The following is a 14,884-nucleotide window of genomic DNA, read 5'->3' as shown; positions in this document are numbered from 1 at the left end:
AGGATTATTTTCTTCACTCCACCCCTGCTAAAGTTTCAGCCCACACAGGTGCGGGGATTTGCTCAGCCCTGTGGCACAGGGGTTTGGAAATGAGGGAGACGAGAGGCTCCGAGTGGTGGCTGTGGCACTTACCCAACATTCCCATCCCTAGCATGAAAGCGTCCATGGTGTACGGCAACCCACGTGCCCTTCCTCTCGTCCCTGGTGGAAACATCACTTCTTTAGGTTGTGCTTTCTTACATTCTACCTATTGAGCAGAAACATGTACAAATGAGATGCAAATGAATTCCATGTAAATGTCAAATGCAGAACTGATCTACTTAAGGGGGGGAGGTTTATTTTTAGCATCTCCCTCCCCACACCTCCTCCCGCTCAAAGGTGAACTTCCAGACTAACGTAACCAGGTTTGAAAGAGCAAACGTGTGCATCCCTCTAACCTCCCACTGCAGCCCCCAAAATGACAGAAGTGCTGATTTAAGAAGTTCTGTGTTCCTGAAAGGGAACCTGGCACTTGTGGGAGCAGGATGAATGGAGGGAGGGCTCCAGCACGGCTCCATTGCAATCGATAACACAGAACGACTCCCAGTGATCATTACAAAAAGCTCCTTTTAAAATAGGAATACAGAATCAATATTTCTACCCAGCAGAAAATTTCTGTAAACCCTATTAATAAAGGATCTGCATTCTTTCACTTTCAGTTACTCCTGCTGCCTTGGGAAGTTGCTCCGTGCCCCTGGAACCACGTGCCACTACCAACACCCTGTGAGACAGCAGCCCAGCCCTGCTGCCAGGGGACACCCAGGGCCCCCAGCCAGCCTCTTTCTCCCAGAAGAAGGAGAAATACAGCACTTCTCCATGGTTCCTGCCCAGGCACTGTCATCTCACCCCCCAGCAGACAGACAGCACCTGCACTCTCCTCAGCACTGGGCTGCAGGCTGAATTCACAGGTTTGAGCTTTGTGCCTCTGACTTTGTGCCTCTGATTTTTAACTGAGTGTCATTTAACACGAGTTTGCCCAGATGATTCCTCCGGTCAAATGACAGGGGGAGCACCAGAAGTTTGTCACGTCACTTCATTTCACAAGCACATCTTTTGGGAGGGCCACTGCTCCCAGTGTCACAGCAGCACTGGTTACACCTCAGGGCCACTGGCACTGCACAGCCAGGATGATAAAACCCATCCAGCCTGGATGGATGCACAATTAACAGGGAAATGAAGTTTGGATTAGCACCGTTAGAAACAAGAATCTGGTAATTAGCTTCTGCAACCACAACCCAGCCCACTGCTGCTCTCTGCGAGCCTGGCACCATTTCTGATTTCCACAGCACACAGGGGTACAAAGGGAATGGCACTGACTGCAGAGGGGCTTAAACCAGGATTAGAGGGGAAGCAAAAGCCACCAGTAGGAAAGAAAAATAATTCCTGAGCCTCTGTAAACAAATATACCCCATATGGAAGAAGATTCTCTGTTACCCAGACTCTCTCTCCATGTGAGGGATGACATGTGGGGTATGGGACTGGGAGCGTGGTCCTGCTCTGATGTCCCGGGAGAGAAACTGCCTGAGACTGTCACACTGCCCAGGCACCAGTGCCAGACCATGAGGTGTTTTGGGAAGCTGCCCATGCACCATCCCATCAGCAAAGTGGGACAATGCTGGAACAGGAGGGAAGCACAACACTGGGGGCCTGGATGGTGCCTCTTCATCAACAGCAAAAGCAGAAAGAAAAGAGGCCTGGCTGCTCTTCTGCCAGAATCCAGCCCTGTCCTTACAGGGAAGGGGATGGCCAGAACCATTCCAAAGCCATAGTTACCTCAAGGGGAAAACCCTGGAGGGATGTCAAACATGTGACAGGGGCTTGTGACATGTCAAACATGTGCAATGGGGCTTCTCCAAGAGGAAATGTGTATGGATTTATGGCTCAGCTCCACACCAAATTACCTCCAAGAGCTGCCTGATAAGGGTCTTTGTACACACATCTGGACCCGACTCAAACTTTCAATTCAGAGTTTCTGGGCATCTTAATAATTTCCAGATTTTTTCCACTTCCTCCTATGAGGATGTGCTACACTTTCAGCAGCCCAACAAAGAAAGGTTTAACTCTAAGGCTAAAAAAAAAAAAAAAAAGAAAAAAGAAAAAAGAAAAAAAGGCAGGAAAACTAAAATTCACTATTTTTGTTTAGTCTAGTTTGGAGAATTAACCTTGCACTGGGTACTCGTGGGTCAAGCAAAGCAGTCTCAGTCACAGGAACCCAGGAGGGCTGAGCTGGGGAGTGAAAAGCCTCTTACACCCAGCACAACAAAACAGGCTGTCAGCCCTCAGCCCAGGAGGGTTAACAGCCTTCCAGGGAAACCAGGGCTATTTTGAGGAAAGCAGAATGCAAATATCCAAATACCCACAATGTACAAACCCCCACTGAGCCACCCAAAGACAAGGAGACTTTGTTGTGCCAGCCCCGTGAGCCTGTGGGGCTCCGATCACCTTGGGGACAACATGCCACTCACACCATGGCCAGCCACAGCAGGCAGCAGCAGAGAGGTTTTCAGCTTATTTTAAAAAACACACTGAGTCGTGGGTCTGTTCCTCTACCACACTACTGATCAGTGGCTGGGGCTTGGAATTAAAGGCTCTGGAACAGGCCCTGGCACAGAGAAGCTGTGGTTGCCCCATCCCTGGAAGTGCCCAAGGCCCACAAAACCTGCAAAATCCCACCCTGAGAGGGAGAAAGAGCCACAGGTTCTGGCCAGGGTCACAGCCTGTTCTAGGACATTTCCACCAGCTGCTCGAGAGCCTGACATGAGACCCTGACTCCAGGCCCAGCTCATCACCCCTCTCTTCAGCATGGTCCCCAGGAGCTGAATGACTGCACCACAGTAGGATCCAAGGGAAAGTAATTACTCCATCTCATTTCTCTTCCAGCTACTTTTACTCTTCCTTAGAGAAACAGGTGTCTCTTTGCAAAGCAGCCTGCTCCTGTCAAAGGAACAATAGTCTGGGGACAGCTCGCTTGGGTTTATTGTCCCCCTGCAATGTTTGGAGCATCTCTGGCCTCCCACGTAAATTCCAACTCCCATTTATTAAATACTTCGCTGGCATTTTCTTTTCACTGTCCTACTGCTCGTTTAATATTACATTTGACATTCTAAGCTTTATGGATGGCAACAGAAGCTGAATGGATGAGCTAAAAATGGCCTGCCGGGGAGGCTGGAGCTGGAAGCAGGCTGGGGAGCGCCCGCCCCGCTGCCCTCTGCCTGCCCCTGCCTTTGGGGGATTCCAGGACAGGAGGGGCAGCAAGCCCAGGGCCAGCCCACGGAGCTGTGCATGGCCCAGCTGAGCCACCTGGGCACGGGGACAGGGACACGGGCAGGGATGGGGACAGGGACAAGGGCAGGGATGGGGACAGGGACAGCAGGGACGTGGATGAGGACAGCGTGTCCCAGTCCCAGCTCACTGAGCCTCTGCAAACCCCACGGCCTCGGGTTGGAGAGGTGAGAGCCGGTCCCCTCCCTGGCTCAGGGACACAGGGGACAGGATGCTGGTGCCCTCCCTGGCTAAGGGACACGGGACAGGACCCCAGCACTGCCCGAGGCAGCTGTGTGCCACGCCGGGCCAGCTGTGTGCCACGCCGGGCCAGCTGTGTGCCACGCCGGGCCAGCTGTGTGCCAGGCACAGCTCCCTGGCCCTGCAGGGCTGGCATTCAGCTGCAGACACAGCAGCAGGGCCATGACTCAGTCCAAGACAGGATCATGTCTCGTCCCCTCGCAGGCTCGTGGGCTGATTTCAAAATCAGTGCTGAAGGAGTGACATGAAGGGAACTTGGAGATGGTGGCACCTGGAGGGGGCACTGAGCAGGCACAGGAGTGGGAAGGGGATATTTTAATTACCCAACAACAAACACCAACACATGAAACTGTTTCTCTTGCTCTTTCTGATGTTCCTCAAGTGTTTTCACCCTTCTCATCCTCCATGCTCCCTGCTACTTTCCTGGGCAGCCTTCCACCCGGGAAGGAATCCTCCCAAGAGCTCCATGCTACTCCTCCCCTCCCAGGAGATGCCAAGAGCCAGGTGAGGCTTTTCCAGCCCACGGGTGCAGATGCAGGGATGAAGCATCAAACACTGTCCCTGCCTGGGGCACACCTGCACCTCCCCAGGGCAGTCCTGAGCCCTGCTCCAGAGAAAAGCCTGCTGTGAGGAATAACTAAACCTATGGAATGTGCCCTCCTACTGTGGACAGGAAAATCCTGGAGGGGAGCTCTTCCCTCCCACCTGGCAATCCCTAAATTTACATTTACATCAGTGTTTCTAATTTGTCATTGGCTGGGGCTTGTTCTGTGCTTTTGTTTTAAGGCAGCATTTAGAAACTAAATAAAGGGAATGAGCCTCCCCCCACCCCAAAGGCTCTGTGGGGACAGGGAGGAGACCCCAGGCAGGAGGGGCTGGGGACAACAGGACAGGCAAAGTCCACAGCACCCATGTGAAGTGGAGCAAGAGACTGCCCCAGCCCTGCCCACCACCCCACACTTGGCCAAGGGGACCCCCACTTTTATTTCAGATGCATATTGCAGGGAGCAACAATATGAGGAATATTATTTCAGTGCCCTGGGAAAAATTAGCAAGTCAAATATTGAATCAGGCCTCCAGCATATGCCAAGGAGATTGCTTTGATCTTATCCACACTAAAAGCTCTATTATTAAATTTAAAGTCTGTGAACACATATCAGACTGATATACAATGCATATCTGAATACACATTTGAGAAGCAAAGGATGTTTTGACAAAGGGAAAAAGAATATTTTAGCCGAAAATATCAAAGTTACTGCAGCAATTGAAATACAAATGCCCCTTTTCATCTGGCTCAGGGCAACCCACAACCTGGGACCTGCCTGTCATTGAGGAGGAACTTCAGCTGGGCTCTCTGCTTGAGGAGCTGAGCTCACACCAAACCCTGCCCCAGGCTCAGCACCCTGAGCCCACCACCCCTGCAGCAGGTGCCCAGCACCCTCCCAGAGGGGTGTCCCTGCACCCCCGGGCATGGCACACACCAGGGATGGGGGTTCAGAGCTCCCTGCCACTGACACGACACTCACCATTTTATTATTGATTTCGTGGAAATGAATTTCACAGACTTTTTCAACCACGTCTTCATTTTCAAAGGTTACGAAGCCAAATCCTATTTAATAAAGACACAAAAAGGGGAGAGGTAAGGAAAACATTAGTTAAGTATAACAATTTCATTTTAATAAAACATTATCTAGCCATGGGGACTTTGGAAAACTTCCATAACAACACACATGTGTGTACACCTGCTGCCTATGGAGCTGTTCCTGAGCTTATTGCAGCCTAATGGAGGGAAGAAGCATTGTCTCAGGGAAAATTAATACGGTTCTGTTCCAGCTCTTCCATAGGATTTAATGGAGAATTAAAACCTCCTTATGGATTTTTTGATCCATCCTACAGAATTTAATGGATAGTTACACCCCAGTTACATGATGGCTCGGAAACCACAATAAGGCCGTATTTTCTTTTACACCTTATAGGTTTTTAAGAGCAATCTCTACAAAACCCAATTATATTTCTATGGAACCATATTGATTTCATCTCTTGTTTAATTCCACGGGACTTCTCCATTAGAGCTGACTCATTACGCGACCCAAAAGCCATAAAAATCCGGGAAGACAGAAGATGATTCCTCATTTACCCCTGGCAAGGAGAAAAACCCCAGTGCCTCCCAAAGACAGAGCAGCAGTGAGTGTGCTCTGCAGCCTGCCGGGTCAGCCCCGCTCCGGAGGTGGTTATTTGTCCCTTTCTTCCTGAATTACTTCCTCGAATACCTCATCAGGACATCCTGAGGCCTCCAGGAACCCATTAGCTTCAGGCCTCTGATCTAATGTTCCTCTCTTTGCCAGGGCTGCTCCAAAGAGCAGAGGGTTCGGGATGCTTTGGGCTGGTGGATGCCTGTGGCTGTGCCAGCTCTGCTGGGGCTGGGCTGGCAGCCCACCGCAGCACACCCTGCTCCTGCCCCACCAAAAATCCTCCGGCCAATGCAGAACAAACCCCATTCACGTGCTGGAGAAGGCGCCGTGAGTCAACATCACGCTAGTTATGCTAATAATGAAATGTTAAGACCCAGGTAAGAGGATGCACTCCATCCCCAGCTGGAAGCGGGGTGTGCTGGGCAGGACCAGCCCCAGCGCAGCCCTGCCCGGGAGGAGGGTGATGCCAGGAGATGCCAGCAGCTCCTCCGGGTCCCTGCCCGGGAGGAGGGTGATGCCAGGCAATGCCAGAAGTTCCTCCGGGTCCCTGCCCGGGAGGAGGGTGATGCCAGGAGATGCCAGCAGCTCCTCCGGGTCCCTGCCCGGGAGGAGGGTGATGCCAGGAGATGCCAGCAGCTCCTCCGGGTCCCTGCCCGGGAGGAGGGTGATGCCAGGAAATGCCAGAAGTTCCTCTGGGTCCCTGCCCGGGAGGAGGGTGATGCCAGGCGATGCCAGCAGTTCCTCTGGATCCCTGCCTGGGAGGAGGGTGATGCCAGGCAATGCCAGCAGCTCCTCCGGGTCCCTGCCCGGGAGGAGGGTGATGCCAGGCGATGCCAGCAGCTCCTCCGGGTCCCTGCCCGGGAGGAGGGTAATGCCAGGAAATGCCAGCAGTTCCTTCGGGAATGCACAGTGCCTGCAGCCCTGGGAACGCTCCCATTCCCCTCCAGACCCTCGTACTGGGGCAAAGATCTGGGGAATGGTTTCCAGCCCTCCTCCAAGGCATAACACAGCTCGCCACACTGCTCTGCTCGGCTCTTGGAGCAGGCAGCAGCTTGGATTTTTGTACATAACTCACGTCTTTCATTTGCCTTCTAAATCGCTCCATTTAAATCTACCTGAAACAGCCCTGCAGTTAAACCTAGAATTTTTGTGGTTAGCTGCCTGAATCTGGCATCCCGGGAATCCCAGAGCTGGGAGCAAAGCGTGGCCGGACCGTGGATGAGATGGCCGGGCTGGGGCTGCAAGCCATTAATTGTTTGAGCAGCGGCAACATCTTCATCATTAGCAGCTCATTAGCGAGTGCTGCAGTTGAGGATTCCTCCTTCAACTTGTGTTAGGTCTCGGTGCCAGGATGGAGGGGAGAGGGAATTTAGGAGATTAACCCTAATATTAGAACACCACGAGGAAGCCGCAGCAGTCATTTTGTGTCTGGACTCGGAAATAAGTTTCCCATTCTCATCCCACCCCATATGGCTTAAGCACAGGTTTATCAAGAAATGATTTGTCTGATTAAATCAGATGGCCGCCCAGCTTCCCGCATTTCCAGATTTTACAACAATAAAATAACAACCTGTAGGTGTTAGCAGGCATTTGCAGGTTTCTGAAAGATCTGTGGCACTTGGTCAGACTGGCCTGGAGAGGAAAACCAGAGGAAAAACCAGAGGTGACCTCTACAATGCCCAACACCTCAAACTCAGTGGGAGCAACCAGAGGATTTCCATCTGCAGGCACACAGGCACTTAAATTCCTCCCTGGGAGGGTGGAAAGGGCCTGGAGCACCTTGGGACAGTGGAAGGTGTCCCCACCATGGCAGGGAATGGGCACTTATGGTTCCTTCCAACCACAACCATCCTGTGATTCTCTTCTTGTTTCACTTTTTGGATATCAAATTCCAGCTTTTAGTAACTGCACCCACACTAAGATCCCCCCGCACGCATGGTCTTATTAGTTCCCCTAATGAATAGACGCTCATATTTAAATTACCAAAACTCTCAGAAACCTTCCTGGGATAAATAGACAATTATTTCTTCTGAGAGGTACCAAGAGTCAACAAAAAAATGGTTCTCGGAAAGCGTATGGAAAAGATTAACCCAAAACAAAGGCGGCTGTTGAAAACGGTGACAGAAATAGGATTCCGGTTGTCAAGGAGCACACGTTTTAAAATGAAATTATACTGCATCCTTCTGAATGAAGCTATTATTGGAAGCTAACAAGCTCTATTTAAGAGATAAGCATTTAACAGAGTCAAACGGTTGGGTTTTTTATTCAAATGAATAAAACTGAATATTCATTTGAATAATCTTTTCTGTAAAAGAAAAGACAAAGAAGAGGGAGAAAAATAAAGTAAGAGGCAAACAGATGCCCCAAATGAGAGGCTCTGAGCCAAGCACCAGCACTAAAGGGAGCTGAGACATGTATCCATGACCTTCAGGTGAAAAACCCTCCTCTGGTATCTACTGGGAATGAGGAGTTATTCCACACCATTCATCTGCTGAAGGAGCCAGCCCACTCCATTCCTTTGCTGGTTCACGGGCACCAACAGGCACCAAAATTATGCCAGCCCAGACACCTGACATCCAATGGTGCAGGACACATCCTCCAACACACCCTGACACAAGGAAAAAGAAGAATTCAGGAAGAATTTCTTCATGGAAAGCGTTGGAAGGAGCTGCCCAGGGAGGTTTGGAGTGCCCATCCCTGGAGGTGTCCAAGGAATGAATGGAGGTGGCACTCAGAGCTCTGGGATGGGGACAAGTGAGGATCAGGGACTTGGGTGATTTTGGAGATCTTGTCCAACCCCAGTGATTCTGGGATTCTGTGATAAACCACCTTTGATCCCAAGCCCTGTTCAGCCACCAAAGCTGCCCAGGCCCGTGGGAAGGTGGCACCAGATTCAGCTCAGCAGGTTCTGTTACGGTATTCCAGAAATAAAACAAACATTGTTCAGAGAAAGGGACTGAAACCATAAACAGACTAAAATACTGTAAAAGAACAGTCAGAAGCCATAAATACTATTAAGAAGCCAGACTGAAGATACCAAATGTCAGGACTCCCGTGCTCTGTATTTTGGGTTTTTTTCACACGCTAACCAACGACATTTCACACTTTTGTCATCACTTGTGATTTTTGACGTCCAACTTGGTAAAATATAGCTGAGATGACGACACCACGGCTAAGAAGTGCATCTCCTTTCCCTGGCAGCACCATCCCAGAGCCCCAGCTCTGGCTGCACAGTGATCGTGTCACCGCTGTGCTGCACACGCCCAGGACGTCACTGCCTGGCACAATTACACCAAAGCAGCTCACCCGGGGAAAGGTCTCGCTGTCAACCCTCTGCGGGCATCTCAACAAGCAAAACAAGGTGATTGCATCCCACGCCACAGAGGTTAAAGCCAGGCTAGTGCTGGGGTTAACCTGGAGGGCTCTGATGGGCAGGGCAGGCTCTGCCTCAGCCCCAGCCAGAGCTGTGCCACAGCTGCCAGCACCTCCACCAGCGCCCGGGGCCAGTGCCACACCCAGCCCTCCAGGCAGGCACAGCTCCCAGGGGCTCCCCAGTGCCTGAACACACTGCAACCAGACATGTTTTACGTCCCGAGCTGTCTGGAGGTCCCCTGGTGATGTGGAGCAAGGCACTCAGTCTCATCACTGCCCTGCCTCTGCCCGAGCTGAGCCCACACTGCTGGTGAGCCTGCGGCAGGGACAGCCTCACCCTGCACTTACAGCAACCAGAGAGCTCCTGAAAATATTCTGGGAACCAGGGGATCACCAGGGCTCTTTTGTCCTGCACAGCAATCCCAAAGAACAAGGGCAGGAGACAAAAGAGGAGATTTACACAGGCCCTGTCACACCAACACTGCCCAAAGCTGGCTCCTGGTGCCCAGCAAGCGTCACCCCAGAGTCACTGGTGAGTGCAGGGTCACCCCTGCTCTGGCAGAGCGCTGCACGGAACCATCCTGTTCTGGGCACTGGGACGGGTCCCGGGGGTCCTGGGGGTCCCGGTGCCTCCAGCCCTGCCTCGGGAGCTGCCTGAGCAGCAGCTGTGCTGACAGATGGGGATCTCCAGCCTGACACTCCCAGCAGCTTCCCCAGGAAACAGCAGCCCAGGCTGGGCTCCCGCTCCGTGCCGGGCTCCGGAGCTGAGCCGCTCACCCCGGACCTGCGCCACCAAAGCGCCGGGACGCAGAGGAGTCCAGGCCTGCTGGGGTATTATTTATGCACCTGCTTTCTTGTTTATACCCATAGTTTTGGCAGCTGGTCCTGTGAAAGGTAATAAAATGCCTTTCAAAAGTAAAAAAAAATTAAAAATGAAGAAATGTGACCAGACAAGCCAGGCATAATAACATTAAAGCCCGTGTCAATTAATTTTTCCTCTTCTTGATAAACGAGCCCCATTCCATCCATTAATAATGAGGGAAGAAACAAGAAAAGTTGACACTAGTTTAATTTATTTTCTCAACTTGCCTGGTCATATTTCTCCCTGTTGCAAAGCTTTCCAGTGCTGCTGGGAATTGCAAGTGGCTCCCACACAGTCGATGCATAGATTGGTGTGAATCAATACCGTTCTACTTTATTCACACATCCCTTGTAATCAGAGAGGAAAAAGTTCCTTAGTAAGCTCCCAGCCTGCCAAGCTGTCTTATAAAAATAATAATAAAAATAATAATAAACTGGCAGGTGGGGGTAGAGAGGGGATGTGAAACCAAGTCCTGTGATCACTGTCACCAAATCTTGTCTTTGTAGATTAATAGAACACATGGAGCAGAAGGGACAGGACATTTTAATTACCCAGACAGTGAACCATGGATGTTTTTAACTTCTGTCTGCAAAGGTACTACAAGTCATCACCCCCAGAGTCTGGGAATGGGGACCTGGGGGTTTAATCCTGTGTCAGGGAAGAACCTGACTGCTAGGACTTGAAAACTCAGCCCTGGCTTTGCCACCTCCTTATGTTGTGCCTTTGGAGAAGTCACTTCAATATTGCCTGTGGTCTGCATCCCCCTCACTTCCTTGTCCCTTCCTCCGAGTTTTCATACCACAACTCAGCTTGTTAGAGCCAAAAACTGTCTGGGACAAAAGCTGACAAAAGCTGTTTTTTCCTATTGTTCCAATTTCCTGTGCTGCAAACACACAGGAGAGGTTCTGGTTTCCAAAGGAGCAATTCTGCACATTCAGGAACACAGCCATCATCTGAGACACACATCTCAGATTTTACCTGCCCGTCTCCAAGGAGGGGTTTGCTGGGGACACTGGTGACCACACTTGAAGGCACCACCTGCTCCAAGGTGACAGGATCCCACCTCAGCCTCATGATAACCAGAGCAGAAGAGACATGCACCAGCAGATGGAAGGGGAAGAAGGAGGTTAAAACCTGTGGTCCAGGATGGAAAATATCCTCACTTATCTGTAGCATGTGCTCTCCAGCCCTGCTGCTGAGACTGACACCCACCAAGACATGATCTGCCAGCACATCCAGCGGGTGTTGATGCACACCTTGGGAATGGGGCACAGCCAGGCTCTCCTGGCAGGGACAGACACCTATTTAAAGTGTCAGTAAATCCTCTGAACAGCAGAGTAAATTCTCAAAAAGAAATGAGCAGATAAGTGAGCAGCCCCGCTCGGGCATGGAGGTCAGCACAGAGCTGGACAAAGGGCACCAGCAAGATCCTCTCTGCTTTTCTCTGGGAGAGCTGCAAGGCTCAGGCTCCTTGCTCTGTCCTCCCACGGCTCCGTGGCATTTCCAAAATGAGAACTGCTCAGAAACAGGAAAAGGCACCTTGGGGTGACACGGGGCAAAATCCACCCAAAGCAGCTCTGGGGAGGGGTTTTCCTCAGGGGAAAATGAAGAGCCCAGGGACTTGTCCCTCTCTCATGGAGCCATTCTGACCAAAGGTTTCCAGTTCAAAGGGCAGCAGTCAGGGCTGGACGGGGTCCCAGGCAAAGGCCTCGCAGTGGCAGGAGCAGCCAGGGACCCCCGTGCACGTCACAGACCGCGCTCGTGTCAGCAGCTCCTGAACTCCTGGTAATACATTTTTCATAACAACAAACCTTCATTAAAATTTTATTTTATTAACGCCCTGAAATCAAACCAAAGCACTGAGTACATAATGACTGAGACGCACACTACGCTGAGCTTACTAAATGCCACTTTTATCATATTGTTAATTAACAGAAACGATTAATGTGCTCGCAGATCATTTAGAAGCATTAGCAGTGACCTAAGAAAAATTGCAGGTACGTGTGATACATCTGCACTTTTCCATCGGAATTTTCTACACAGGAGGCCCTGAAGTTTGCTCCCAGTCCAGCTTCTCTCTGTTGGGGACATCTGTGTCACAGCGGGCACAGATCTGTCAGCAGCTCAGGAATTAAAGCATCAGGCTGGAATGGAAGATACTGTAGGAGCAAATTATCTCCACCTTTTCTTTTTCCTCAGTATTTTGAAGCAGCCCCACCCTCACAGCCTTTCACTGCTCCCTGTTATTCAGGTACAGATTTCCCAGCTTCATAATGAGTCAATAGTATGGAAATGCTGCTGGGTGGGAGAATACAGCAGACTCCAACAGGTTTCTTTTTGCTATCAGAGAAGAAAACCTCAAGTATTTGTAAAATCCAATTAGTCCATCTACAACCAGAATGGGAACCTTGTGCTCCTGTCTATTCATTAGTGAGACCTACAGATTTTGGCAGCCAGGCAGGGACAAAGGCCACCACCTTTGGTGGAGCCCAGTCAGGCTCCCACCAAAAATCAAGCCCCTGATGCTGCCTCAGCCACTGAGTGCCACGTCCTGCCATCTTTATCTGTTTGCCCACAGGCATCAGATACTCTCTGCCTGTCAATTCCTCCACAGTTTATTACCAAATTTCTAAAATATTACATTTTTTATTATATCCAAATTCACTTTATTGCATTTGACAATACAGATAATCACATACCATATGCTCTAATGTTTCGAACCCAATGCATGTTGACAGCAGTTTTTATTCATGATGCATAATTCCATCTAGGGCTGACAAAGACGGTGCAGAACCCAGCCTGGTGTCAGGGTTTGGAAGGGGGGGGAAATCCTTTTTTCCATTTCCTTTTCTTCCTTTTAACAACAGATTTACAAAACTGGGAGGAAAGATGCTTTGCTTTCCGAAGAAATAGGAAATTGGCTGAAAAGATGGGCTTATCAAAGAGATGTTTTCAAAATATTAATAACGTGTGGGGGCTAGTTATTGTAATTATTTGCACATGAAACTTGCTGCTAATTGGGTGAGAGAAGCACAAGGGCTCATCAGGAGGGAGCAGGGGATGGGACAGTGTGGGGGGCTTGAGGCTGGACCCCCACTCCTGCACATCTTCCTGCCTGGCTGTGGTCAGCCAGTGCTGGGGCCAGCTCCTCTCTCCCAGGTGAGGGTGGGAAGGGACACCAGTGTCCTGGCAGGGCTGGGGGAGAGTCCCTGTGTGAAAACCCAAGCAATCCCACATCCCCACCTCATATTCAGGCAATAGATTCAACAACTTGAGAGATGGCCACGCTCTGCAAACCAAACAGGATGCTACATCTAAATTAAGCTGTAATGACCCACTCCGAGCTCTTTATTAGCCAGGTAATGATCATTTAAGAGGAGGTTACTATCTTGAGCCAAGGGCACCTAATACCATTACTGAACTTGTTAAAACCTGCCAAGCAAGTCATTATTTCCAGCACTATTTCTTTTTCTCTTAACACAGCTTTCTGCCTCTCTCCTTGTGCTGCTCGGCCGTAAATCCCGGGATCAGGCAGGCTTGGTCACCCTTCCCCAGGAGGCTGAACTGAGCTCCCACTCACCACGAGACAAATACTGCACAAAAAGCAAGTGCTGAAAAGCTCTGACTGGACGAGCTTTAAGGTCCCTTCCATACCAAACCATCCTGTGATTCTGAGAACAGGACACCGAGACGTTCTCCCACCTGCCGCAGGAAAACAACACTTAATCCCCCACATCCCTCGCCAGCCTCCAGCCTTGCAAAGGCTCCTATCAGAAGGGAATAAAAAAGAGGGGGAAAATAAAGGAGCAAGCCCAAAGCACCCAGGCAGCTGCCCTGCAGCTCTGTGATGAACTCCAGCGGGTGCTGGCACACGGGCTGTGCTCGCCGAGCCTCTGCCAGCGCCCGGCCACCCGGCTGGGAAGGAGCAGAGCCTCTCACAGCATCCCAGCCTGGACAATATTATGAATGACACCAGCAAGCTGCCAGCTCAGGAACTCATTACTGTCAAGGTAGAGCGTGGCTGGCTGCCAGGCCCCCAGCCCTCACGCGCGCTATGCCAGAACATCCACACACAATTTAATTGCATTATAATTTCAAAAGTGCTTTTCAAACTGGAAAAAGGCATTCACTGATTAACCAGCGAAGAGCAAAATTGTTTATGAAATTGAATACAAAAAGCTACAGAAATGTAATTGGGTTGTTCTAGCACCTAATTTTCAAGCCATTTTCCCACTTATTTAATCACGAGATACAAAAGGAACTAGTGAATTGACTTCATACTAATTAGATTACTCCCTGCGATACTCCAAGCCTATATTCCAACTGGTTGATAGTGCCGCTTTAAACAGAACAAAAAATGGAGCAACAGCTTGTCTGGGGCCATAACGCATTTGTTTCCCATCAACCCTCTTCTACTGGAGGGCCATAAAACCCAGGACAAATTCCCCCTAACCTGCCATTGCCAGTCACCCAAAAAGCACTCACTCTCCCCAAAAGGAATGACAAGCATTTGCCAGATGATCCTGGCTGCCCATCTCAGTGATCACCCAGGTGGGGCGTCCCTCTGGAGCAGGGAGTGCCCACAGCTGGGATCACTGCACAGAGAAATGTCACGTATGATGGAGGAACTGGCTGTCCCCAGCAATGAGCACTCGGGCTCCCCAGGCAGGGAAGAGCCAGGAAGGGGAGCTCTGGTTCCCACTGCTGGGTGCAGGAAAAGCCCCACAGGCAGAGCTGAGCTCTGGGTCTGGCCCAGGGGCCAAAGCCAGCACAGAATTACTGCCAACATCAGCGGGGCTGTTCTGAACACGCTGTGCAAGGTCATCTCTAGACAGAAAATATTAGTCCCTTTCCCAGCAGCAAACCAGGGGAGCAGCAGACAGCTTATTTAATTCTA

General features: G+C 50.6%; 1 protein-coding gene across 16 annotated transcripts in view; it reads right to left on the bottom strand.

Annotated features, from left to right (window-relative positions):
- The window catches only part of MSI2 (musashi RNA binding protein 2), a 204,667-nt gene that overhangs the window by 45,626 nt on the left and 144,157 nt on the right, over positions 1-14,884 (bottom strand). For all 16 annotated transcript variants that reach the window (XR_014949523.1, XR_014949525.1, XR_014949526.1 and 13 more), the window contains 2 exons: positions 5,088-5,170; positions 133-247 (listed from right to left, as the gene is read on the bottom strand). Coding sequence is in view for 12 of the 16 variants with exons in the window: in XM_021533021.3 (XP_021388696.1) it covers positions 133-247; positions 5,088-5,170 (198 nt within the window). In the remaining 4 variants the exon portion in view is untranslated. The remainder of the gene's footprint in view (positions 1-132; positions 248-5,087; positions 5,171-14,884) is intronic.

The sequence above is a fragment of the Lonchura striata genome, chromosome 19 (assembly GCF_050655825.1).
Source record: "Lonchura striata isolate lonStrDom1 chromosome 19, ASM5065582v1, whole genome shotgun sequence".
Lineage (NCBI taxonomy): Eukaryota > Metazoa > Chordata > Aves > Passeriformes > Estrildidae > Lonchura > Lonchura striata.
The sequence above is the reverse complement of the archived record's forward strand: the minus strand, read 5'-3'. Positions and strand labels throughout refer to the sequence as shown.